The following is a 25327-nucleotide window of genomic DNA, read 5'->3' on the forward strand; positions in this document are numbered from 1 at the left end:
AAATAAATGCTCGAGATGTCGATATCCTAAGTGACAGACAGGGGCCTGGGGCTAGCATAGTTTTCGTCTTATTGTGATATGTAGCATGAGTAAGGAATGGTTATAATTAGTTAAATTTAGTTATATTATTCCCAGTTTTTGTACAACCTGTGGTTTACATTATACCCATAAGCAAAAGCAGCACATTAGTCCCAAAAACCAACCACGGAATTGATTAAGAAAACTGCACATACTTCAACAATCACAGGAAAAACGCTGAATAATTATAGTACCAAAATATAGTACATATAGTGTAAGTTTAACCACCGGAAACCAATTGTCGATGAGCAGAACGGAGCTCTCTATTTGTAAGGGGGAGGAGGGGGGGAAATTATTAGAGGAAGTGGATTGATATTAATATTAGAAAATGAAGGGATAATAGTTAACCACAACCATAAATGCGGATAACTCAACGTTTGTCCAATCGAGTAGTTGTCATATACAGGTTTAAAGTCTGAATATCGTTATTTAGGGTTCATAAATGAAACAAAATTCACCAAGCATGATGTACGGGATGATGTGTGAACTCGTAGCCAAAATAATACACCGTTAATCACTAGACTTTAGACTTCACCAAAATCAATCGAATAGCGAAGGACTCTCTTGAACATTACACACAAACAAATTAATACTCGAAAGATCACCAACCCACCTTTAAAGTAGAATTAAAAAGCATTGTCTAGAATGAATACTACAAATACTACTTCTGCTCAGCTTGGAACAACTCTTACAAAATGGTATTTATCAGAAACGAATGTGTCCAAAGTATTCTATAAAGGAAATATGTAGACGACAGGAAACCTCTTTGGAAACATAAACCATTTGCAAAAGTTAACCTAAAGATAATAACAAGAAAAATCGTCACCCCTTACCAAACTAGCCCATCGAACGTGAATTGTAACAGTAGAAATGGTAATGGACAAATAGTGCAACCTTTTGCATCGTAAATACTTCCTCCAAACCGGTTAATACAGTTAAAATATTTAAAGCTCAATCAGTATTCTATTTAATGGGTTTGATTTACGGAAAGAAATCAGCTGTTTGTTTTTTGGAACGAAACTTTTATTAATGACAAACTTTTCCCTTTATCGCTACACCGTTTGTTTGTATGTTGGTACGCACGCCTGTTAGTATGCAATATATTTTTTATTTTGTCAGAGGCAACAAAATCATGATTGCCTACCTTTAGGCGTTTTGAACCCGAAACATCACTAGAGTCAACTGGTCGATGGGAAACTCTATTTCACTGTGCTAACAATTTTGTTGTTGTTCGAAATACATTGGGAGACAACATTAGTTAATGAACAGGACCTTTCATAATTTCGTGCAAACGACGAGTTTGTCGCTCGGAGTGGCGGAAAAACTTATCCAACACATATTCGATCTCCTTGCGTGTGTGCAACGGTGGCCAAAGTGTAGTAATAGCGAAATGGCTGCAAAATAATTGGTAAATTGTATGAAAAGACACGTGAAATGTGCACTAATCGCTATGTACCGGTGGAACCGCATCGAATCGTAGGCCGAATTTTGCATCAACTCAAGCATTCGCAACTCGTGGTTGAACTGTTTCTCGTAGAGCATGTTATTTGCGTGATATCGTTGACGACAGCTGGCCGAGCTGAAAGTAAAACCCGTTCAAGTCATCATCGTGTCGTGGGGAGATCGGAAAAAACACAATCGAGCCCTCTATCTTACTATGGTGGCTGTAAATTGGTGTAGCTTGGATGTAGACTTTCCTCGGATCGGTTCGATTTGGGTTTCCTTTTTTCACCCGACTTTCGTTTAGCTTCACGACGTTTTTTACGCTGCTGTTGGAAGTTGCTTCTATCCATCGTGTGATGGTGAATTTGGTATGAAGACGCGCCTCTTTTCGTCCCACGCAAATATGCGAATGCGAACGTAGTTAAGAAATAAACACAAGCACAGACGTTCTAAAACGTTTACTATCCCACCAACATCACAGCACGGAAAGACGGAAATAATCAAGATACCAAACTGCACGTTTTTCCAACATTATAGTTGCCATGGTAACTGGCACGGAATAGGAAAAAGCAATCGATTTGTTTGGTTAATGTAGGTCAGCGAAGAGGGAAAACCGCGCAATCAGGTGGAAGAACGTTTGCCGCAAACATTTTCTGATTGACGGTGGAATTTGCTTTCGTTTTCATAGTATTTCGCAGCGGCCGGCAGCAAACGGGAGCTTTTCGATGTTAAACGTTTATCGATCGTTAGTTTGCAAAACAATGACAGGATAGAAACAGCTCATATACTAATTATCGGTTGTCTGAAATCGTGATGGTCGTCCTTGCAAGGATTTTTAGTTTGAGCGAGACATTCAAACACACACACACACAACGATTTGCGCTTTATCGTTTAACGAATGTTCCTGTCCTTTATGTATGTTCTACGGAATGGTGATTTTTCAATACATTTTACATTAAGCTTCAGAATACAACACGCGCCACCAATGTGCAACAGTCGTTATTATTAGCTTTCGAGACATGTTTCATCGAAGTTGGCGTAATATAGTATCGATTATGTACTATTGCATCGCAGCAAACTTTGCCCGGTATGTGAATCGGCTGTAAACGGCGTTATGTGGTGGAGTGTTTCAGTTCCTAAAGTACTTTTTTTTAATACTTTTTTTTCTCTACTGCGCACATTTTGTGACAATGTTCCGGAACGCTTTCCAGCATCGCTTCGTTACGGTGTTCAGTAGTGGCGGTAGCAAGTCGCTTGCCATCTGGGATGTGCATACGAAAAATGGCCACGCTAGGCGTGTGACCGATGAGCATACACGTTCGCTGGCCTTCGAGCTGACCGGCGTAAACGTTGCCACCACCTTCATGGTAGCCCCATGCGCGCCCTGTCCATCGCTCTCAATCAAACTGCCGTTTCTTGTGATGTTGGTAAAAAATATGAAGAAGTTTTTTTCCTTCGAAATTCAGGTGAGGCTTAGTGTATGATTTTCTTCCGTGTCCGATCCCGCCATCGATGATTCTTACGTCTATTTTTTTTTTTTGTTTTGGGACAGATTCTGGACGATAGACAATCGCTGCGCCGTTTACGCTTCTCCAACTACCAAAGTGTAACGCGTGTGAATAACTTCAGCACCTTCTTACCATTATCTTTGTCACCGAGCTGGGGTCAGATACAGATCAACCTGGCTGATTTTACACGAAAAGCCTACGGCACGAATTATGTGGAGACGGTCCGGTTGCAAATACATGCCAATGTGCGTATCAAGTGCATCTACTTCTGTGATCAACTTTACACGAACGACGAAACGCCACCCGAGCTGAGACTGTTCCAACCGATCCGACCAAACCGTATAATGGAGTTGAAGAAGCAGCAGAAGCCGCCCAAGATTCCACATGAGCCAATTGAAACTGTACGTCCGCCGACACCGGTAGATAGTGCTGATGTTACTAATCTGTTGGAGAATGAGCTAGCAACTGCACAGTGCGCCGCTGGAACAGAAGTCTAAATTGCTGTTAAATAGTGGAACGATTACTAAGGCGGTGTATTTTAGGACTAATCGTATGTTAGATAGATCTTCTGTAAATTATCGGTTGGCGGATTCCTCCATTAGTTTCGTACAGCAGTTTGTGGCCCCAGCTTAACCTATTTAGACCCTTGTTGGGTAAATTTTTAAAAAATTAAACAGCTGACGTATAGCCTATTTTATTTACTCAATGTTTTAGATTTATGTATGTGAAGCATTTGAATTGACATAAAAAATCAGCCTTGAAAAATGTAGTTCCGATACATAAATACGTCTCTGGGACATGGACCTTGTGCAAGACAGACGAATCTCTTTCACCCACGTTCTAGAGGAGAAGGCTCAGCTCAGTAGGAATTTTGGCCCCGTATGCTTCGAAGAACAATGGAGATGTCGCAGCATTAACCAGTTCTACGAGTACGAGACGACGAACTCACTAACAACGTATAAAAAATTAGATTCGCTATTCTCCGGTGGGCTGGTCATGCCATTAGAAAGACTCAGAACGACCCAGCCACTAAATTCTCTTTCGGATGGTCACATGGACAGAGGAGGAGGCACCATAGGTGCAAATGGAGTGATGTTGTTGATGCCTGGGCCCAGCAAGGCAAGAATATTGAATTGGCAGACTACAATGTGAGTGGTTTAGAGGGTTCCTGCAGTAGAGCACGAAGCTGTTGTGACACTGGTAAGCAAGTATGCTCGTTGCTTCACACCAAACACGTGGTTCATACAAATTTATCAACTGATATTAGAAAGTTTGAACTAGCCGTCTGACAGCACAAGATTGACATTTGGGAGCAAAACGCAAACCAAAAGGCGTCAACATCAGACGACAAGTTCGTACAACACTTGTCAACGCTAGTACGGCAAAATTTCTGTTTATATTTTTCCGCCTTATACAACGCAAATTCAGAGTGTTTCGGTAACAATAAATCATCTTTTGTATGAAACCTAGCAGCAGCTTATCAGTGCGTGTTGCGCGGGCTAAAATATGTAATTAATATCAATCTTGATTGAAGCCAAAATTACGCGCCTAGCAAAATGCTTTGACAATGACCTGTCAAAGCTGTACGCAACCAACACTATCATCAAAATGTACAAGCAGGTACGATAATTGCATCGAAGTTTTGTGTGTTTTCTGCCTTTTTGTGTACGGCCACGAACGTAATTTAGTTTATTACAAGTAAAAGCTGGTGTGTAGCGTTGTAGGATGTTAGAAAAAGTTACAATAAAACGACCTGCATAGATGTAAAAAGCGAATAATTAGCGGTGGCATTGTTGTTTGGCTGTGGATGTGTTGTTAGGAAAGCAGTGAAGAAAATTCGTGGTTAGTCTTGGAAAGCTAGCGGTATTAAATCGTCCAACGAGATAGCGGGAAAAGCGAGATATTGTAGAGTGTTTTTAACAGGAACAGAACATGCGATGAAAATGAAAAAATTGTCGGGAAAAGACGCATCTTTATTTTAATGACGCTAGCGGAAAAGGGGAAGATAGGCTGGGATGCAGAAATTTCAGATGCGTGGTCTGCGCGTTACCCAGAGATGGCGTTAGTGTGCAGCCGAGCAATAGAAGCTGAACTGTGATTGGGCGATCGAAAGCTGGAGTGAAAATTTGTGAAAATGTGATATTTTGCTTAAAACTGTGCACTGGAAAAGTCAACATTGGACGGAAAATTTACGCGTGAGGTATTTAAAACCATTTTCGGGTGGTAAAATTTCATAGGATGCATTGGCGAGTAAAAATGAATCCATAGCATCGGCGCTTGCCGATTGTCAAAATGGCGACCGAGCGCATTGGCCAATCAGCGTCGAGCTTTGCTAGGTGCCGTACATGATCTGAATTTTCAGTACAATCGAGGTCTTCGCGTCATGCTCTGCAGAAGTGCGTCTTCTGTGAGCAAAGTCGGGTCGAAAAGATAGCACAGCCAAAAAGGAAGCAACGATTCGAGCCACCGTTTGGCTGGGAAAAAGGAAGAAAATTGCTACTATTTTGACATGTGTCACGAGCAACATAAAGTGCAATAATATAGTGACAACAATTGATAGGTTTGGAAAGCGATTTTCGTGAAAACCGTCGCGCGATACATGGGGGAGGTAGGTTTTTCGCTCGCCATGGGTAATAATGCCCGTGTGGCATAAAATGTGTGGTGCTGCTATGGTGAAAGAGCGATAAAGTAAAACTCTGTGCTCTGAAAATGTGTTTCGTGTCCTGGTTGGTGTAGTGCGTTGCGACCTGCATCATGCGCTATGTTGGCCAGTTGAAAATGCATCAACAAATCTGTACTGCAGGTGAAGAACTGTACCGTCACAGCGTGTGCAATGTGTGCAGTGGAAACGATCGGGGGCCCGTTCCGTGGGAATAGATTAGGGAGAAAAAGTTATACGCGTTTTCCGCGGCACCGCGGACAATTCGATTGCTAGTAACAAAGCATTCGATTATTTTAATTATTGTTCGATCATAGCATGCACAACTGTACTTTCGCGAATGGTGGTAACGATGCTAAGCAACGACGCGCAGCATAGCCTATTATGGGAAATTATCTCTACATCTCTATTTTTTACTGGAGGCCTGGCTCTAATCCGATCCTTTCTTTCACATCTGGCACATGAAGCATTAATGTTTATCTTTTTATTTATTTTTCTCTCTTTGCAGGCATACGTTTAAAGAAGTGGATTACAATAATAGAACATAGCAATTGATGTGTTTTTTGAGCTTACCGTGACTCGAGTTAAGGCTTGCATCCGCTATACAACGATTGGACGGGGAAGGCAAAAGCTTACTCGAAACGGATTACTGAGTGAGCAAGAGCCTGACTATGCACGATTTACCGATGCTGACAAAAGATTAATCGCAGAACATATAGTTTGCCTGTAAGATTGCATCTAACTTAGTGAAGAACGCGGACAATGACGGGACGGCAGTCAAATGGCCCGGGTGGCAGTGCATCCGTGGGCAAACGGAGGGGCCGCCCGCCAAAAACAGCCACATTGGAACGGGCGAAGAAGTTCCAGTACCATCTGGTGAAGAAGCCCAAATATTTGTGCAAGGATACGCAAGATGGCAGTACACCGTCGGCTTCACGCGCCTCATCTCCACATGGCAGTGAGGAGAGCCGTCCCTCCACCTCTCGGAGGACACCGGCAACGAAAAGTACGAGAGGCAGAAAATCGACCACCCGTGGACGCCCAAGCGGCCGTGGACGTGGGGGACATAATAATTCTTCCGCCCGAAAAGGTATGTTGAACAAAGCACCTTTAATCTACACCACGCACCGTAACATGACACATACTCCGGTTTTGCATCATACTCCTTCCAAAACAACATAACGCCAGCAGGGTAGTACCCTCTTTACGCGCGACACTGTTAGGCTGTGTGCGTGCGTGTGTTCGTTTTCCCTCCATTTTTTCGCTCCCAGGGTTGAACCTTCTTTTTGACAGTTAGTTGTTGGGACGGACGCACAAGTGTGTGCTGCAAAGGGGTGGAAGGACGCATTTGTCTCTCGAGCGGCGGGGAAACTTTGTTTTGATGAAGTTCCCTTTTCAGTTACTTTTCTTTTTTGACGCCACTTGTCTGTATTTATGTTTTGCTGTAGTTAAAGCGAAACAGACGATGTGTAGAAAGAAACAAAATTAATGTTTTGGAGCAAATTAAATGTTTTGTACCGTCGAAAAAGCAAAAGCTCGAAAAGAACGCAACTCGATGATAAATTGAATCGGATCGTATTTAAATAAAATTAGTCTTATGATTTTAATGAATTAAACATTCCCCCGGATTGGATAAAACTTATGAAATTTGTTATATTTTAACAGCTTACTCGTACCACGATTCGGAATATCATTACGGTTCCGACTTTGGAGATGACAGCGATAAAAGTGATCTCGACGATGATTACCTACGTTCGCCGAGTGATTCTGACGAAAGTCTCGGACATGAATCTGAAAGCGACTTCTCGATGACGAGCTCGAGCGGAGGACCCGGTATCAACGGGGCGATCTATCTGAAGGATCCGAGTCCGGATCCCGTGTGGCTGCAAGAGCGTGAAGTGCCAACGCTTGAACTGCCGGAATCGTCGAAGGATCTGCTAGTGCCTACGGACATTGTGCTCAAGTGCACGTCCATCTATGAAATCATCCGACGGTTCCGTCACCAGGTCCGCCTGTCACCGTTTCGCTTCGAGGATTTTTGTGCCGCCATCTGGAGCGAAGAGCAGAGCGCTTTGCTAACGGAGCTGCATATCATGCTGCTGAAGGGCATCCTGCGCGAAGAAGATTCGCAGCAAACGCACTTCGGGCCGCTCGACCAGAAGGACAGTGTGAACATTGCGCTGTACCTGATGGACTGCATTACCTGGCCGGAGGTGTTGAGAAGCTACATCGAAAGCGATCCCAGCTTGGATCAGAGTGTGTTAAAGATTCTGGCCACTACCGAGTATCCGTACGTTCCGGCCGAAGATCGCCTGTACGTGCTGCAATTTTTGACGGATCAATTTCTGGTAACGTCCCAAGTGCGGGACGACGTGATGCAAGAAGCCATCCGGTACGATGACCACTGTCGTGTTTGTCATCGGGTGGGCGAATTGTTGTGCTGTGAAACATGTCCGGCCGTTTTCCATCTGGAGTGTGTTGAACCACCGCTGATAGATGTACCGAAAGGGGACTGGCAGTGTAATCTGTGCAAATCGCACAAAGTGTCCGGCGTAATCGATTGCATCTCGACGCAGGAAAAGCAGGGTATGCTGTCGCGGCAGGAAATGCTCGGATTCGATCGCCACGGGCGAAAGTATTGGTTCGTGGTACGCAGGATTTTCGTGGAAAATGAGGACTCGTCACAGGTATGGTACTACAGTACGGTGAAGCAATTCGAGTTGTTGCTCTCGAAGCTTGATCCCGACGAGCTCGAGGCGGAACTGTACCAGGAGCTAGACCAAAAGTATCGCGATGATATCGTACGGCAGATGACGCTTACCGAAACTTTAACAAATCAGCACAAGGGAGGAAAGAAATCGTACATCGAGGTTGACAATCAGCGCGTCGAAAAACTTTTGGGCCCGTACGATATGGATGAGCACGGCAAGGATAGCACTAATGTAGCCGATATGGACGGAGAAGAAGATACCAAGGAGGGAGTGTTAGGAACAGCTACAGAGAACGATGGTGGCGGACAAGTCAAGGACAAAGAAGCGTCCGATGAAACGGTGGTGAAGGAAGAGGACGGTGCACAACAGCTGAATGGTGGTGGGGGCAGTAAGCATGTGACCCGATCGAAAACAGGATCACTAACCCCGCGCACTTTTAATTTGGATGAACTCAAGAAGAAAAATCCGAAGGAAGAGTCTGCCAATGCGACTAGCTCTTCTTCCTCAGCAAGCATCGCTAGTACGGACGGCATCGATAGATTGACCCGCCAGAAAGTAACACAACTGTCGAATGGGACGCTCTACTTCAAGCTTGGCATGGAGAATGGACACAAAAACTACGTCAACCAATATGCCGTGCATCCGATTGCATTGAACAAACCGCAGCGCAACGAAGAACGCGACAAGAAGAGACACCTTTCGCACAAATTCTCACTCACGCCGGTGTCGGAGTTTAAATGGCTAGGCGGTGGATTGTATGCCACTCAGCAACAAATCATTACGACCATTCGTCAAACGTTGCTCGCACTGGAGCAAGCGATCGTGGCGGCTTTCATGCATCATAACTGGAACCGCCTGCGGAAGCTGTGGATCAATGCGATCGGTGTGTGCACCAGCCCGAATGAGTTTGCTCGGGTGATGTGTATGTTCCAGACCTGTCTGCGCGGTGTGGTGTTTGCTAGCGTATGGCACGAACAGCTAGGCCACACCAAAATGTACAGGATAACACTGGCCGAGCGGGAGGAAAAGAAGAAGCTTGAAAAGCGCGAAAAACGTGAGCGTGACGACGAGGAAGAGCGGAACAGAACGGCGATAAATTTCGTAAAGTATTCACTCGGTCTGAAGCACCAGGTATGGAAGCAAAAGGGCGAAGAGTACCGCATCCACGGACAGTGGGATTGGGTCTGGATGGGAAATGGGCGCCGAAAGAAGATGGTCCCCGGGCGAACGACAAACGAAGCAGCGCACGTGGTGCTTCCGGTGCTAACACCCGAAACGCAGGAACGAAAGGTGCAAAAGTTGGATTGGCGATCTTACGAAGCCTTCCTTAATTGCCACCAGAGCATCGCCGGCACCATATTGTACCGGTCGGATCAGACGCCGGTTGCTGTTGATTTCCTAACCGACATAGACTCGTTGAACGAAAAGCTGCTGCAGAAGATAAATCAAATCGAAACGTTCGAGGTCCCGCAACAGTTCAGCTCAGAAATTGATGTTTCGCGTGCTCTTTCAACACCGCAAGGCCGCATACTATATCCAAAGGTTGGTCGAAAGTGTCCGCTGCTGGAAGGATTGCTGCAGCGCCGCATCAACTTGCGCGATGCGGAAGAGCAGCGCATTAAGTTGGCCAAAGAGCGCCAGGATGAGGGTTTGGGCGAACAACCGGCTGTGGTGTCGAAGACGGACGCTACACCCAGCAATACGACCGTCATAACGGTGCGTGTGCTTCCACCCAGTGAGTGCATCGAGAAGCAGTTGCAGCGCATCATCAACAGTCGTGGAACTGCGGGACAAGTTAGTGCGGTTCCCATAAAACCGCACATTACCGCTTATCAGCAGCATCTCCGCAACCGGCATTACCGGGAAAAGCTACAGGCCTTGGTCAGTCAGACGCAAGTTTTACGTGTGAAGTATCATTACGCGAATCATATGTCAACACAGAATCGGTGCTACTCGGTTTCTTGCACCAGTACCACCAGCTCGTCATGCTACTCTCCATTGTGTCGCGAGAGGGGAGCGTTAAAGGCGAAGCTATTTGCTCTGCTTAAGCAAATGCAGGTGCTGGAAATTCAGCACAACAGCACCGTTCAATCTGCGACCACGGCCGGTGGTGCGGCAGCAACTCCTTCAAAGTCCATCCTAGAGCAGAAGTTGACAGAGGCGAAAAAGGAGAGCTTTGAAAATTTGCTCACAAACTTCTCAATGAATGTGTTCAAATTGTTGAACGATGATTTGGAGCGATCAAAGCGTACGCTTGTGGATTATGACGAAGAGCTGCTGGCCAAACTAACGGCGAGCGTGACGCCAAAGCAGGAAAGTGGCGAAAATCAGGAAGAAGGTGTAACGGTGAAAGAGGAACCGGATACGTCCACTGGAGCCTCCGTAATGGATTGTAGCGATGTGGTAAAGGAGGAAGTCGTATGCAGCAGTGAAGACAACGCAATCGATAGTACTGCTGCGATGCTGGACGTAACCACGACAGCGATAATCGCCGACGCAAAACCGATGGATGTGGAAGATGGTGCACCGTTGAACGAGAATTCTAATTCCAATTCGCTATCTTCGGATGTTTCCAACGGTGATGGAACTCGCGTTACTCGCGGTCGCGGTAGATCATCACGGTTAGCAACGAAGCTCAACGAAGATGTAGCTGCTGGCAATGTGGCGAAGGAACATCCCAGCCCGATTCCACCTTCCAAGCCAAAGGAAGAAGAAATGCCGGATAAAAAGTTGGAATTTATGATTCCTCTGCGACCGAATCGTCGTTTTGCGCTACCGTCACGCAGTGTGAAAAAAGATGAAGCGGAAGTAAAGGAAGAAGCACCGGATGGAAGTGTGCGCGTTTATTCGGTGAGCAATACGAAGGGCAAAATTTATCTCAAGAAAACGCTTCCACCGGTGGTGAAATCAAACAGCTCAGGTGCGGCCGCTGAAGGAGCAAAGCCCAAAAACGAGATCAGAATCCTGGGCAATGGTAAACCGCGCTATCCGGTGGTCAATTATTTCCGCACGAAGAAGGCAGGCGTATCGTCGATAATGGTATTGCCGCGTGGCGAACTGCTGAAGCTAGCCAAACACGGTGGACGTTTGCAGGTGACGGGTTTTCATCATTTGGCAAAGGCAAACACGTCCGTCTGGCCTTATCCCTGCTCACGCCCGCTGTTTAAAACGTGCTGGTTGTATCGGAGCGTTAACCTTTCATCGCTGGCCGCAGTAGGACTGCAGTTGCGCATTCTCTGGACCTGCCTGCGATGGGACGACATGGCCATGAAGCCGGTGACGGCGGACGGCAAACAACAGGTGACGACAGAATCGGAAATCATGTCACTGGAATTGCTTCGCCACCGGCACGTTGGAATGTTTAACGAGCGGTTACAGTATCTGCGCCGGAAAGTGGTCATTCCATTGGAGCTGCCTAAAACTGTAAGAGGTAAGCGTATGGAACTGGTGGTTGGATTTGTGTTTTGTTTTGAAAGTTAATAATTAATATCGAATTGTAAACCCACAGCAGAAGTGCAATCCATTCGATCGGGACTGCGTAAACGGAAACGAGCCGAATCACCACAGCAAACTGAACCGCAAGTGTCAGAAGAATGGATCGACGAAGACAAGCTGGAACTGTGGGAGATAAAGCTGTACGGTGAAAAGCAGGAAAAACTGGTAGCGGCTTCTGCACAACCGGTGACGCGGAACAGTACTGGCAAGCTGCCGGTGGGTAACCGTTTGAACGATTCTTCCTCGACAGCTTCGCCCGGTGGTGGTGGTACGATGGTTAACAAATCGTCCACCGCCGTTACCAACAAAGTATCGCGCGACGAAATCAATGAAAAAATGGAACAACAATTACGCATACAGCGGGCAGCACATAATCAAAAGCGAGCTTTAGAATTGAAGCAAGGTACGTATGGTCTTATGTATGTAGTAAGGATCGTGCATAAAGCAACCGTTTCTTGTTTGGTTGTAGAAGGTGGTACAACGCCAAAGGGAGCCGGCATAGTTCAACGCAAGATTTTAGTGAAAAATCCGGACGGTACTACAAAAATCATTCAGCAGAATGTCGCGACAAACGTATCTGGTAGTCAGCAAACACCAGGAACCCCAAAACCGGACGGTCCGCAAAAGGTACAAATCATTCGTGGGCCAGATGGTAAAGTAAGCGTACGTGGTTTGAACCCAGGTCAACAGCTGATTCAAACTCCGGATGGTAAATTACACGTGCTGAGCAGTAATCCCAACTGTGAGTATTTATATATTGTTTTCCAAAAAAAATAGACGATACATTTTTTCCCTTTCTTTCTTGCCTGCCTGTAGCACCCAAGCAAATGATTACAAAGATTGGGCAGAAGATTGTAAAGGTAGGTCAATCTGGGACGCCCAATTCCTCAGCGGGTGCCACATCGACGGTTACAAGCGGTGATGCCAGTGCATCATCCACGCCTACCCAACACATTCTAAACAAGGGAGTGTTGATGCGCAGCGTAACATCGACACCAACGGGTGCTGCATCGCCTCAGCCGGTCAAACAGGTGGTACAGCGTCAGCTGTTGCAAAAGGTATGTACATGTAGTGTGGCAACATTTCCTCTTTTTTTGCTAATTATATTGTTTACACTCGCTTTTATCTTTAAAGGTACAAACCTCAAACTCACCGGCATCCGTGCAAAATGTACAGCAGATCGTGTCGTCCTCCACGCCGCAAAAAATAGTGATCAACAACCAGAGCACGCTGCAGAAAGTCATCACAAGCAGTGGTCATCAACTGTTGGCCACTACGACGCCTGTGCAGAAAGTGGTGACGCCATCGAATTTGCAGCAGTTGCTGCAAGGTACGCAGCATCAGGGCGGTCAGAAGGTGATCGTCGAACCGACGGCAGCAGCTGCAGCTGCTGCTGCCGCGGCCGCATCGAGCACCGCCCAATCGCCAATGCCCACGCAAAAAGTGTTACTAGCTACAACGCCCGGTCAGCCGACGGTTACCAAACAAATATTGATACAAAACGCGGCCGGTGTTGGGGGCACACCGCAACAAATCATCATCAACCACGGTGGTCAGAAAATGGTTCAGCAAATAGTTGCATCGCCCGGCCAGCAGATAATGATCGGTGGTCAACGGATTATTCTAAACAGCGGTCAGAAGCTCGTAAACAACACTCCGCTACAGATTCAAACGCAGCCAACCGTCGTTTCGGTGGGTGGTGGTGCACAGTTGACGACGACAGGGACGATGCAACAGATTCAGAAAGTACAACAAATCATGACGGCGGCACAACCGACTGTTGCCTCCACGACCATACAACCACAGCAGCAACAGCAGCAGCCAACCCAGCAATTACACTTTCAGATTCAACAGTCCCCGGGTATGCAGGCCGTTGCCACATCCTCTCAGCCACAGCAACAAACCGTAGCTATCAGTCAGGTGCAAAGCTTGGCCCAACAGCTCTCTACCGGCAAATTGCAGCTGGCGAATGTTAACGGGCAGCAGGTCCTGCTGCGACCGATAAGCAACAATCAGGCACAGGTTGTCGCACACATTAAGGCGCAACCGAACGGCACGTCACAAATTATTCCTGTCGCTAACTTAACCGACCCTGCCCAGGCACAGCAGCAGCAACTACAACAACAGCTGCAGCAGCAGCAACAGCAACAACAACAACAGCAACAGCAGCAGCAACCACAATTGATACAGCAGCAGATTATACAACCAGCCGTACAACAAGTAATGCAAGCAACAACAGACATAAATAATGTTGTTATACAACAGCAACAGCAACAACAACAACAACAAATTAGCAATTCTGTGGAACAATCACTGTTACAAGGGCAGCCCCCAGGAACGGTCATTAAATGTGTTACGGCCCAAGTGGTGCATACCGGCCAAGGACCCAGAATCGTTTTACAAGGACTGCAGGGCAGCGATTTTACACCTCATCAAACTGCACTGGTACAACAGCAAGTCAAACAACAATTGCTTCGAGGTAAGTGTATGAACAAAGTGAATCAGAGCTTTTGTTAGGCATTAGCTGTTTGGACCGCTGTGCTCGAATGCTTAAAGGACATCGATAGGGAGTTTCCCGTTGCTTTAGCGTGAGCTGACCTAAACGGAAGCAATGATATCATCAACCTCATGTGGGGATTTTGTCATAATTTTGCCCAATGTGTCCACGTTGTTAATGTCAGTTATTGATGCGTTGCAATTTTAGCTTTATTCATGGTTTCGGTCAAATTTCTCTTTTCTATCCCTGATGTTCTTACGGCGACATGATTTTATATCTTCCGCTTTTCGTACTCTCTGTGTTTGCTAGCATTAATAATAATGCCTTCCTTTTCCTTACCTTTTATTTATAGTTCAAGAATCAAACGGGCGGCAAGGTGGTATGATTGGTCCAACAAAAATCTACCTGGCCATTCAACCAGCCCAGAACGCGGTAGCGAACGCCGGTGCAGTTGTAAGCCAGCCACCACCATTGACCCCGGTGCAAATAAAGCACGAGCCAGGGGCAGGAACACCGATACAGATACACCATCAAGTAAGTCGTTTTTAGGCTTCAAAGGCCCACTTCCTCCCATTTCATGCTCTCTAGCCTACCATATGAACTATTCATACTTAATGTTGGGGCTGGAATTCGTAAAAGAAGTGACGATACAGTGAATTTAATCATAACCCCCCCACCCCATCATCACCATGTACATTCCAAGGGAATCGTGTGTTTGTTTAAAAAGTACGCATAACAAGCATTTAGGTTAGGGTTTTGTATAGGGATTTATTTTTTTTTGTTTCGATCTACTATGTTTTACAATTTTGACAAAAGCCACCTTTTCGGTACGAATATTCCCTGCCTGCCAACCCATATCACGATGCGCATCCGTGTTCTGACAAAATGCAAATAAGCCCAAAAGCTGCTCGGTTATTAGCAATGGAGGATATATGTTTTGCACGAGTTTATCGTGTTCAGTGCGTTATTTTTTTGTTGTTGTTGCGCAATTTAACATGATTAACTGAGCGATTAATATTACATTCACTCTAATATTGTACGTTTTCAACTGACTATCTATATCCGTTTGGTAAGGACTAACCTTCTGGAGACAGTAAGCAGACAGCAAACATGCAAAAAGTGTCCGATCCAATGGGACGAAACGATAGGGCATACCAACTGTTTTATGTTGCATCGATGGAATTGTAAATTTGACGCGACCGTTGTGCTAATGTTGCAATATAGGTATAACTCTCAGACACTTATTTTGTTTCGTTTAGTTAAGAATTCATTCATCAAAATGGCAAGCATCGAATTGATTTTTCTATTTGGCGTTACGGGCCTATAAGGTCGTCATGCCTGCCATTTCTGGATCACTAGACTCATTTTGTCACGTAGCCAGTCCTTGCTACGGGGGAACGGTCCGGGTGGGATTTTGTGTCGAGTGTCCAATATTTAATCGAAAATAATACAGTTTGCTAAAAGATTAACTTCATCGAGATTGGAACAGTGGACTCACCTACGCTCACCCAATATTCCAGCTATAAGAAACCTTAAATAGACAAGACAAAACAGGACAAGCTCTATAAACCGACTACAGGCTGTAACGCAACCAATGTGTTTTTTTTTATGAATACAACTTATTCGCTGCCTATTTATGTATGCTTGCTAGCACCGTACGCGTATGAATAATTAATTTCACGTTACTAAATACTTAACATGACGATGCGTTCGCCGGTGTATGTTGTGTTATAAACATCCAACATAACGCAACATAATTTTAGAGATATATTATCGGAGACTGTGTATGCAAGGCATACAGTGAGGAATAAGAGTTCGAAAGAGCAAATCAGCAAATGATTGTCGTGGTTTGTGTGTACAATCGGTACGGTACGGATGATGATCTAAGCCACGCTATTCCATGCGCAGCATTGCTTTGAAGTGTGTCGACCCTTCAGTGTACACCCCAACAAAGCTGTATAAACAACGTGTAGCACCCATGGAGCCGAACGGTTAAGACATAGTAATTGGTTTGGAAGAGCTGAGTATGAATGTATCATATAAAAGTACATTTATAGGTTCACGTTCCTTCCTTTGTGGATTCACGTTTTCAAATTCTTTTGCTGTACGTAGCTTTCTATTATTAGTGACCTTTTTTTTCTCACTGAAGATTTGTTTTTGCTCGATCGATCGGTCAAATGAAGGCTCCCCCACTCACAGGTAGCGGTGTTTATGTGATGCATTATTGCAACGACCAAAGTATGCTCTGTTTAAGTTTCAGTGAAATAAACAAGCACCGTTCCTTGCGAACAAGCAGATCAAATTGTAAAATTAAGAGCTGGTCATGGTTGTATTATAGCCAGTAATGTACCGCTCAACGATAAATACCCATGTGGATTAAAATTTCCACTGTATCATCACACTTTCCACACCATTGATCATTTAACATGCATGATCAACTGATCATGTGACTGATAACCAGACATAGGGCAGACTAAAGAACCGGCTAACGGTTGTAGGGAACCATTAGTGAATAGTAAATAGAGAGAAAATATATACTCCAACTGAACTCAATCAACCTGTATGAAACTAAGCAAAGCCATTTGAAATAGATTTTTCGGTCGTATTTAACAATCTTCAGTTTAAGTACCATTCCATTTTCGAGTTAAAATACATTAATCCCGTGATGACTTGTGAAAATTTTGGACAAAAATCATTTCATTTTACGAGCATTTATTTTTTTTTTGTTTTAAGTAAGTCTTTTTTAGAACTAATAGACACTTGTACCAGACTGTTTTCCCATGACTTGTTTACGTGCGGTTTTTTAAGCAAATAATCGCTCAAAGAGAGATCGGAACCGTAAGAGATTCCAATTCCAGTGTTTTATCATAAACCACCAATAGATTTGTCAGTGTGTGTTGTCTTAGTTAGTTGCGTTTGCCCAGTAATTGTAATATTTTCACAACATGGACAAAAATAGCAAGAAACGTACTTTATGATTCCTTTTCCGTATCGTTTATGGAAATTATGCGTCTATCTTGCCCCTAGTAAAAACATAATGCAATGCTTTTGATGTTAAGATTTATCACAATAAGTTTGGAGATATTTTGTTTCCCCCTTTTTGTGTTTTACGTACCGATTCCGTATTAATACCTGTGTACGCTGTGGCGTGTAGTTTATTTATCCATGTGTACCACTACTATCTCTCATTCTTTATTGGAATGTACTTTACGTTGTGTATTGTGGTAGCGCTCTCGCAACATATTGTGTGTTGAAACTGCCGAGCAAAGAAAGAAGTACGTCTCCCCAATAGACCCATTTAACCATCACGAAGTTGACGATTCTGCAGCATATTTAATTGAATAAGCATTTTGTTTTATTGCAAAACAGCGGGGTTTCTGTACGATAAGCTAAACACAACAGCCCTTAAGGCAAAACAACTGTGTACATAAATACTATTAAGATCTAAATGCGCTATTCATACTTAACAAGCATGGTAACATTTCTATTACTGTATCAGAGGCGCATCTGTAATTAATCAACTTAAAAGCACTTCAAAAGAAAGTTGATAAGTTAACTTCAATACACAACACATTACACGCTCTCTAAGGCGTGCTGTAGCGAAGGGAATCATTGGAACGGCCAGTTGACTTCAGAGCAGAGAGAGAATAGAGAGAGAGAGCGCGCAAAAGGACAGGTGAAAAGAATTTACACAACTTTTTTATGAATAAATAACGACTTGCTGTGTAAAAAATAGCAACAAAACAGAAACATACTATATTCCTCATGGATGTAAGAAATAGTGGTAGGAAATTATTCATGAATTGATTACAACACGCATAATGATATTAGGAGAGAATAATTATGAATTTGACAAGCGACAACGCGATACAAAAGCAACAATGGTAATCAATAAAGAACAAAAGTAATAATAATAATAAAACAATGTATCTGAGCAAAGATAAAACAGACAAATGAATTTTACAAAAATAATTCTACCCCCGGTGTGTGCGTCGTGTGTGTATTGTTAATCCTATATAATGACATGATGAAACTAATATCCGTTTCACTCTTACTGTTGTACGCCATTGGCTATTGCTAGATTGAGTTTGTGCTTCGTTGATTGTTATGTAGTTGTTTTGTTTTCTTCTTTGATACTAAATCGTTTCCACGCCGCACACCGGTCTCCGAGCCATACTATACACAACCGTGCCGTAAACACGATCGACACCAACAAATAAAAGGACATAAGTTAGCGAAAAATGTCTTACTAATGCATAAAAACTGTATACGTATATAATTACCTACGTACAAGCGGAATGGGCGCGCGAAAGTGAAGAAAGGAAGCCACATGCTGCGACATAATGCGGGAATGCAATTTCTTCTTTATCCTTGTCTCTCTAAGATTACGGACTTGTTTTGCACATATATAGGACGGCGGGATGCTGTTGGGTGTGTGTGCGCGTGTGTCGGATGAGTTACGCAAGGTATTAAGTGAGATAACTCCCGGTACTTAAGTCGTTACGGTTAAAGCTCTCACACCACCACCACCACACAGGAATCGAATATTCGAAACTAATAAACGATCAGGAAAATAGGGCAACAACAGATAAAGAGAAGCAAAGCACAAAAATGTTGGCGGGCAGGGTTTTGTCTCAGATCTCTTCTGGCACACCGTTCCTGATTGTTTCATTTTCCCAAAACTTGTATTGTATGGCTTTGTCTTTAAGTATACCGTTAAAGTTTAATGGCACGAATTATGCAGCTAAAGTTTTTGTTTTGTTTTGTTTTGGATTAACGAAGTAATAAGAACAACATAAAACTAAACTAAGAGGCCATACACTTATCACAGTTGCAAACTAACTACAACCACATTTTCCCAGTTTATTTTTCCAGTGTTTGTTGATTTTGTGAACCATGGTGTTTTTTTTTATTATTTTTGCTCCAATATGTTGATGTTGTGGTTTGAAACAGCTTTTTTTTTATAATAACGCTTTTGTTTCCTTTCTTTTTGTTGTTTTTATGTGCTGATGCGTACAGTTATTATTTTTGTTTTACGATTTTCTTTGTTTTTGTTTTTTCTTTTGGCTTATTCTTACAAAATATGGTTGTTGTTACCGGTTTTTTGTTTTATTTAAATTTCACTTATAAGAGCATAATTTGTCATCTTTTTTTCTATATTTTTTTATTATTGCGTTCTTTTACATTTTTTTAATTGAAAACAACAAGAGCTTCATTTCGTTTATAACCTCTTTTATCCACATATATCTTTCCTCTCTCTCTCTCTCCATCCCGTTTTGTGTGCGTGTCCGTGTGCTCGCTTTTTTGATCGCAAATGAGAATTAGTTTTTAAAAAAAGCCGGCAAAATGAATACCAGAAAGCGAATTTTGATATGATCCGAGGAAGAACCTGCATTCCATCGATCTCCGACCACTGATCATCAGTTTGTTTTGTTCTGAAGAGAGGGATAAAGGATTTTTGTTGTTGTCTGGAAAACAAACTACACTGAAGGAACAGAGAATTCATCATTTGAGACAAAGGACTGGAAACAGGACAGTATGGAATAATGCAAAAATTATCATTCTATCGACGCAGGCAAAGTACCAAAGCGCGCTTAGCATTTTGATGTTAGGAAAGGTTAGAATAGTGAAGGAGAATAAAAGGAGAAGCGTGTCAGTTCCTGAATGTCGTCTTCCTATTGCACATATTTTGTGTTTTGTTTATTCTTTTCTTGAAAAACATAGCTTTTCATCTTAAATGATTGGTTTCACACACTTAATAATACATATGTTTACAAGCAAACACTACCCAAGCCTGTTAGCTTTTTGTTTCGTTTCGTTCTTATCTCTAAACAACAATGGTTAAACTTGGATGGTTATTAGAGCGATTCAACGGCAAGCAAATGATAGAAGATAGATGATGTCAAAAGATTTTTAAAGTATATGAAACTAAATTGAACAGAGCAATTAGGGCGTGTATAAGCAGGAAGAGATGTACGTATTGTAAGGATCAGATCTAGCAAAGACGTAATTAATTCCAATTGGCAAAGCTTGTGGCTACCTTTCCGTAATTTGTTGTACACGTATCAATTTCCGCACTTTGTCCTTTGTTTGGATGAATATCTTCACACTCTCCTACAATTACAATAATTGCATTTGAGCAAGATGAAACAATCCGTGGAAGAAGTATAACGATGGGCAGGATGTGTGTGTTGGCTGACGGAGAAACGCCGTGTTTTTCCGTGGTTGGCAGCATCTTTGCTTTGTTTTTTTTTGTCCTAGTATACTTACCCCCAGTATAAGTATTGGTCGGAGATCGGTGGGCTTATGTGCATTTGAAAGAAAGTTCTTCCTCGCTCTCGATGTCGACGCAATCGGAAATGGTGAAAATCCTTATCCAGGATTTTCATCGCTCTGTTGAAACAGCAATGATGGTTCGTTTTGCCCGTTCAGAACTGGTTTGTACATTTTGCGATGAAACGAGCGAAAACGAAACGGATTCAACAGTAGTCAAACTAGCAGAATATTTTACTAATATTATTGTCCATTCCGTGTGCGTGTCGTCGATTCACTTTGCTTCGACACCCGTGGTCGTACAATTGTGTTTGTTTTGTTTTTTTTTTCTCTTTCGTTCGTCTTCGTCAATCCTAACAGGAAAACACAACGGAAGCAGTTGCCGAAATGGCTGCAACAGAGAACACTACTAGCAATACTACGATACCTGCTGTTCCGATCATTCCCGGAACTAACAACAATAGTTCGGTCGTCGATGACGGGAAACCTCGCATCCTTTCGAACATCATCATCAACGGTGCCAATAACAATGCGACCGGCATAAACCCCCTGGTCAAGAAGGAGCTGATCCAGAAGGTGAGCAACAATCTGAACAAACAGCAGCAGCAAAAGATGCAGCAACAGAATGTACAGATAGCAGAGGCCGAGTCGTCCGATGATACGGCCGCGCGGCTCTTGAAGGATGTAGCAAACGATGCGAAGGAGCTGGAAGGAGATGAAGGCAACGATGGGAAGAATTCGTTCGTTGTGACACCGGATTACATTCAGCAGTGTAAGTAAATGGTATATTCTAAGATATGCAATTGTTTCAACGAACCTTTTGCCCGTTGCGTTTTGTAGTGATAAACAATGCACGCAAACAAGGAAATACTCCAGAAATAGAGGAAAAGCTGCTGAACTTACAGCGCTACCATGAAAAGAACGCTAAACCTGAAGATCGTCCCGATCGCACGATTGCACTGCAGCACAACTACAGCAACATGACCGGGAACCGTAGCGAGTCGCACAGTAACAGCAGCCGTACGCGCAAGCGTACAAATCCACGTGTCGACGACGATGACGATGAATGGCAGATGGACACTCCGAAGCGCTCGCGTCCTACAAAAAGCACCTCGTCTGCCGGTGGAAGCGGTGGCAACACATCGTTTAGTCCGGGATCAAGCAGCCGGGAGCGTAAACTTTCGAACAATGAAAATCATGGCAGTTCGCCGAGCAAAAGACGAACAGCGGCAGCACCAAGCCGTCAAACGCACGAATCGCCTACCGCCGCCGCAACGACGGTTCTGTCGCCTGCGGATGGAAAAACCGATTCAGCTTTGTCGACTGGGCGGAACAGAAATGTGGACAAGCGGAAACAAAACCCGACCGGTGATGGTTCTTCGGGTGGCAATGTTGTCGTTAGTGCCCTGGGCACTGGTAACTCGCCGCAGCAACAGAGCCCACAGCAGAGGCAGAATAAATTGCAGGTATGTTATCGTTTACCGTTTCCAACCGTGTGATGATGCAATACATTATCTATCCTGCACCAAATGGAAGGAATGTTTACATTGAAAACAGCATCCTAGAAGCTATTATTTCCCCCCCCATTCCGATATCCCGTATTGATTCGCCTTTTTTAGCTTTAATTTGACGAGCTTTCTTCTTGCCGCTTTAATCAGGGTTACCACCCTTTCTAATGATGCAGGAAAAGTTTCGTTACCCACCATTATCATTTGTTTCTTTCTCCAATTAGCGTTTGATCGTTTTTTCCACCGTTTTTTATTATATTATTATTATATGTGTTTTTATTATTATTACTAATTTGCTTCCGTTGTGCAAGTCCCAGCCATAGTACACACAACAAAAGCAAAAAAAAAACCGAAAATAAAATCCTTATTTCTGTGTGTGATTGTTCTTTTGCGCTAGGCACAATTGAATCGTCACAAGGAACAGTTAAAGAAAGACATTCTCAAGAAACGATCTCATCTCGAAAAGGAATTGCAGGTACAGATACAAAAGGAACTCTCCGTCGAGCTGCAGTCGGCTTCTGGCACCACGAATGTTCGGGCGGCATCAGCGGCAGGTGGAGGAGTGGTGTTGGCAGCGACAGCTGGTACTACCGCATCCCTCCAACAGGCGCAGCAGCAGCAACAGCAACGGAACAGTTCGCTACAATCATCACCAACATTCGAGTCGATCGTGTCCAATGCGGACGAACATGGGGAAACTGAACAGCTGGTGCCGCCCGGTCGTGGTAGCTCGAAGCAAGCGACGGATAAGAGTTCCTCAACATCAACCACAGCCACCACAAGCCGAAGAAGGTTGGTTTCCTCTCGCGATCGGTAAAGTGATGTGTTACGTTATTGATGGGTTTCCTTTCTAAATGTAGAACGGTTGTTGGAGCAAATGCGGCAAAAGAACAGCAATCCAACACACCAGCCCCTGGCAATAGCAAACGGGGTCAAAAACATGCCACACCAGCAGGTTCAAAATCTGGAAACACCCGATCGGCGGGAGGCCGTGGTGCGGGTCAAGCAAAGAGAAATGCGAAAAAGAATAATAAAGCTCAAACGCATTGCATCTGCCAGACGCCGTATGACGATTCAAAGTGAGTTACTCAATACATTGGACCAGAAGCCAGAAGCCACGGAAGTGAAGGTAACGCACAAGTCCGATTACTGATCCTCGATTTCTTTTCCGCCTCTCTTGCAGGTTCTATGTCGGTTGCGATCTGTGTAATAATTGGTTCCACGGGGACTGTGTCGGTATCAGTGAGGAAGAGTCGAAGCGAATCACAGAATATATCTGCAGCGAGTGTAAGCATGCTCGGGACACCCAGGAGCTGTACTGTCTCTGCCGACAGCCATATGACGAATCTCAGTAAGTAACGCCCGTAACGCGGTGTAACGAGTCGGATCGTTCTTAACGTGTTCTTTGTGTTGGATATTCCAGGTTTTACATTTGCTGTGATAAGTGCCAGGATTGGTTCCACGGACGCTGCGTTGGCATACTGCAGTGCGAGGCAAACAATATCGATGAGTACAGCTGTCCAAACTGTCAGATGAACAATGCAATTAATTTCGCCAACATGAAAACGCTAAGCATGAGGGAGTTTGAGAATCTTAAGAAGCTGATCAAACAAATCCAGGTAAAAGTCGTTTTCTAGTCTTGCGCTCCGTCCCACAATTAACATTATCCTTTTGTTGTTATTCAGCAACACAAAAGCGCCTGGCCATTTATGGAGCCAGTTGACCCAAACGAGGCTCCGGATTATTATCGTGTGATAAAAGAACCAATGGGTAAGTTTTGTTCACATGCCACCATGTGTGTTTATACGAATCCGTTCATCTCATCATACTTGATCCACCCCTTTACAGACCTGCAAAAGATTGAAACCAAGATCGACAACAAAATCTATCAAACACTGTCCGAGTTCATCGGCGACATGACGAAGATATTCGACAACTGTCGGTACTACAACCCGAAGGAGTCGCCATTTTTCCGCTGCGCCGAAAGTCTCGAATCATTCTTCGTGCAAAAGATCAAATACTTCCGCGAGCATCTCATCGATCGTAACGATGAGTTGGTGGGTGGTGCCGGCGGTGCACTCCCTCCAGCAGCTGCTGCTGCTGCTGCAGCACCGGGAACGTCTGCTGTGACCGCAACAGCGTAGTCTTGTCCCTCCATTCTGTACAACTATCTACAGAATGGTTAGGTGTTGCAGTGCAGAACCGGGGGTGAGATCGTGTTTAGTTTAAAACATAATTTAAAACCACTTTAAATTATTATTTCCAAGGAATTAGGCAACGTTACAACCTGTTCTATGTAACCTGATCCTGGATAAAGGAATGGATGAGTCATCATCCTTTAACATTGTCCAACGTAGAACACATTTAATTTTAACAAACCCCACGAAATTTTAAAACAATGATATCAGTCTGTTAATAAGCGAAAGTGGGATGTTCGGATGTGTGGTGAAGAGGGTATGGGCCGGTTCCCAAAAACACAGTCGTCGGGGGTGTAGTAAAAGGCACGTGGTTCAAATCGTCTGACTGGACAGAGCCGCCGCCCCTAATGGCCCGAAAATTTCACTTTCGTCCAGCATACATACACGTGTATAGTTTTTCCACCGATTTCTTTGAGATGCATATTTTATTGTATATATGCCGAATTAAGTACACGATGGCGATTTCGTATGATAACAAAAAACATTATAAGAAAGTTTAATGCATGCGTGTGTGTGTGTGTGTATAGGTGATAAAATGTAAGAATTTTAGCGTAAGCGCACAGTTTATGGTTCCATTCGATATTGATTAAATACCGCCAGCTGCTATAGAAGGTAGACGTTTACCTATATTTACTTTATTTTTATCTTTCCTGTATATGTTTAACCATTTGTAGTAGTAGAGGAAAATAGAAGAATCAAATGAAATATCCATTAAAAAGAAACATTTTTAATGTAGATGCATCAAAACACAAATCACACACACACACATTTGTTTATTGCTGCGGATGGCGTGGAAACGTGCACACGTTAAAAGCTGTAAAAAAGGTATAGTTGCATAGTATTATTCCTCTTACACAAACTGTATCATTTATTGGAGGAATCGTGAGTTTTTGTTGCCGTAGGAATGGCAAATATAGATTCTAGATTTAAATAAGCTACAAACGCGCGCGCCGCGGA

At 43.8% G+C, this 25327-nt stretch overlaps 3 protein-coding genes across 3 annotated transcripts; 2 read left to right on the forward strand and 1 right to left on the reverse strand.

Moving 5' to 3' along the window:
• Positions 1-1336: 1336 nt before the first annotated feature.
• On the reverse strand, positions 1337-1871 carry LOC128715033 (uncharacterized). Its single transcript, XM_053809914.1, has 3 exons — positions 1735-1871; positions 1535-1657; positions 1337-1472 (listed from the first exon to the last, which is right to left on the reverse strand). The coding sequence occupies exons 1-3, from the start codon at positions 1869-1871 to the stop codon at positions 1337-1339; spliced, it is 396 nt and encodes a 131-aa protein (XP_053665889.1).
• Positions 1872-2711: 840 nt separating this feature from the next.
• Positions 2712-3526, forward strand: LOC128714826 (cilia- and flagella-associated protein 20-like). The gene is made up of 2 exons (XM_053809707.1): positions 2712-2987; positions 3074-3526. The coding sequence occupies exons 1-2, from the start codon at positions 2712-2714 to the stop codon at positions 3524-3526; spliced, it is 729 nt and encodes a 242-aa protein (XP_053665682.1).
• Positions 3527-6450: 2924 nt separating this feature from the next.
• LOC128713517 (nucleosome-remodeling factor subunit NURF301) lies at positions 6451-24316 on the forward strand. The gene is made up of 15 exons (XM_053808377.1): positions 6451-6778; positions 7354-11829; positions 11908-12297; positions 12364-12636; positions 12711-12952; positions 13029-14373; positions 14744-14925; positions 21025-21436; positions 21505-22130; positions 22570-22964; positions 23033-23251; positions 23356-23523; positions 23596-23791; positions 23858-23942; positions 24021-24316. The coding sequence occupies exons 1-15, from the start codon at positions 6451-6453 to the stop codon at positions 24314-24316; spliced, it is 9633 nt and encodes a 3210-aa protein (XP_053664352.1).
• The last annotated feature ends 1011 nt before the right edge of the window (positions 24317-25327 follow it).

Source organism: Anopheles marshallii, chromosome 3, assembly GCF_943734725.1.
Source record: "Anopheles marshallii chromosome 3, idAnoMarsDA_429_01, whole genome shotgun sequence".
In the NCBI taxonomy this organism is placed as follows: Eukaryota; Metazoa; Arthropoda; class Insecta; order Diptera; family Culicidae; genus Anopheles; species Anopheles marshallii.

Coding starts and splice junctions, on each gene's coding strand:
- LOC128714826 (XM_053809707.1), top strand. CDS start 2,712: ATGTTCCGGAACGCTTTCCAGCATCGCTTCGTTACGGTGTTCAGTAGT. Junction 2,988..3,073: donor TTTTTTCCTTCGAAATTCAG/GTGAGGCTTAGT, acceptor GTTTTGGGACAG/ATTCTGGACGATAGACAATC.
- LOC128715033 (XM_053809914.1), bottom strand. CDS start 1,871: ATGGATAGAAGCAACTTCCAACAGCAGCGTAAAAAACGTCGTGAAGCT. Junction 1,658..1,734: donor ACCAATTTACAGCCACCATA/GTAAGATAGAGG, acceptor TTTTACTTTCAG/CTCGGCCAGCTGTCGTCAAC. Junction 1,473..1,534: donor GATTCGATGCGGTTCCACCG/GTACATAGCGAT, acceptor ATTATTTTGCAG/CCATTTCGCTATTACTACAC.
- LOC128713517 (XM_053808377.1), top strand. CDS start 6,451: ATGACGGGACGGCAGTCAAATGGCCCGGGTGGCAGTGCATCCGTGGGC. Junction 12,953..13,028: donor AGCGTCAGCTGTTGCAAAAG/GTATGTACATGT, acceptor TTATCTTTAAAG/GTACAAACCTCAAACTCACC. Junction 23,943..24,020: donor TGTGATAAAAGAACCAATGG/GTAAGTTTTGTT, acceptor ACCCCTTTACAG/ACCTGCAAAAGATTGAAACC.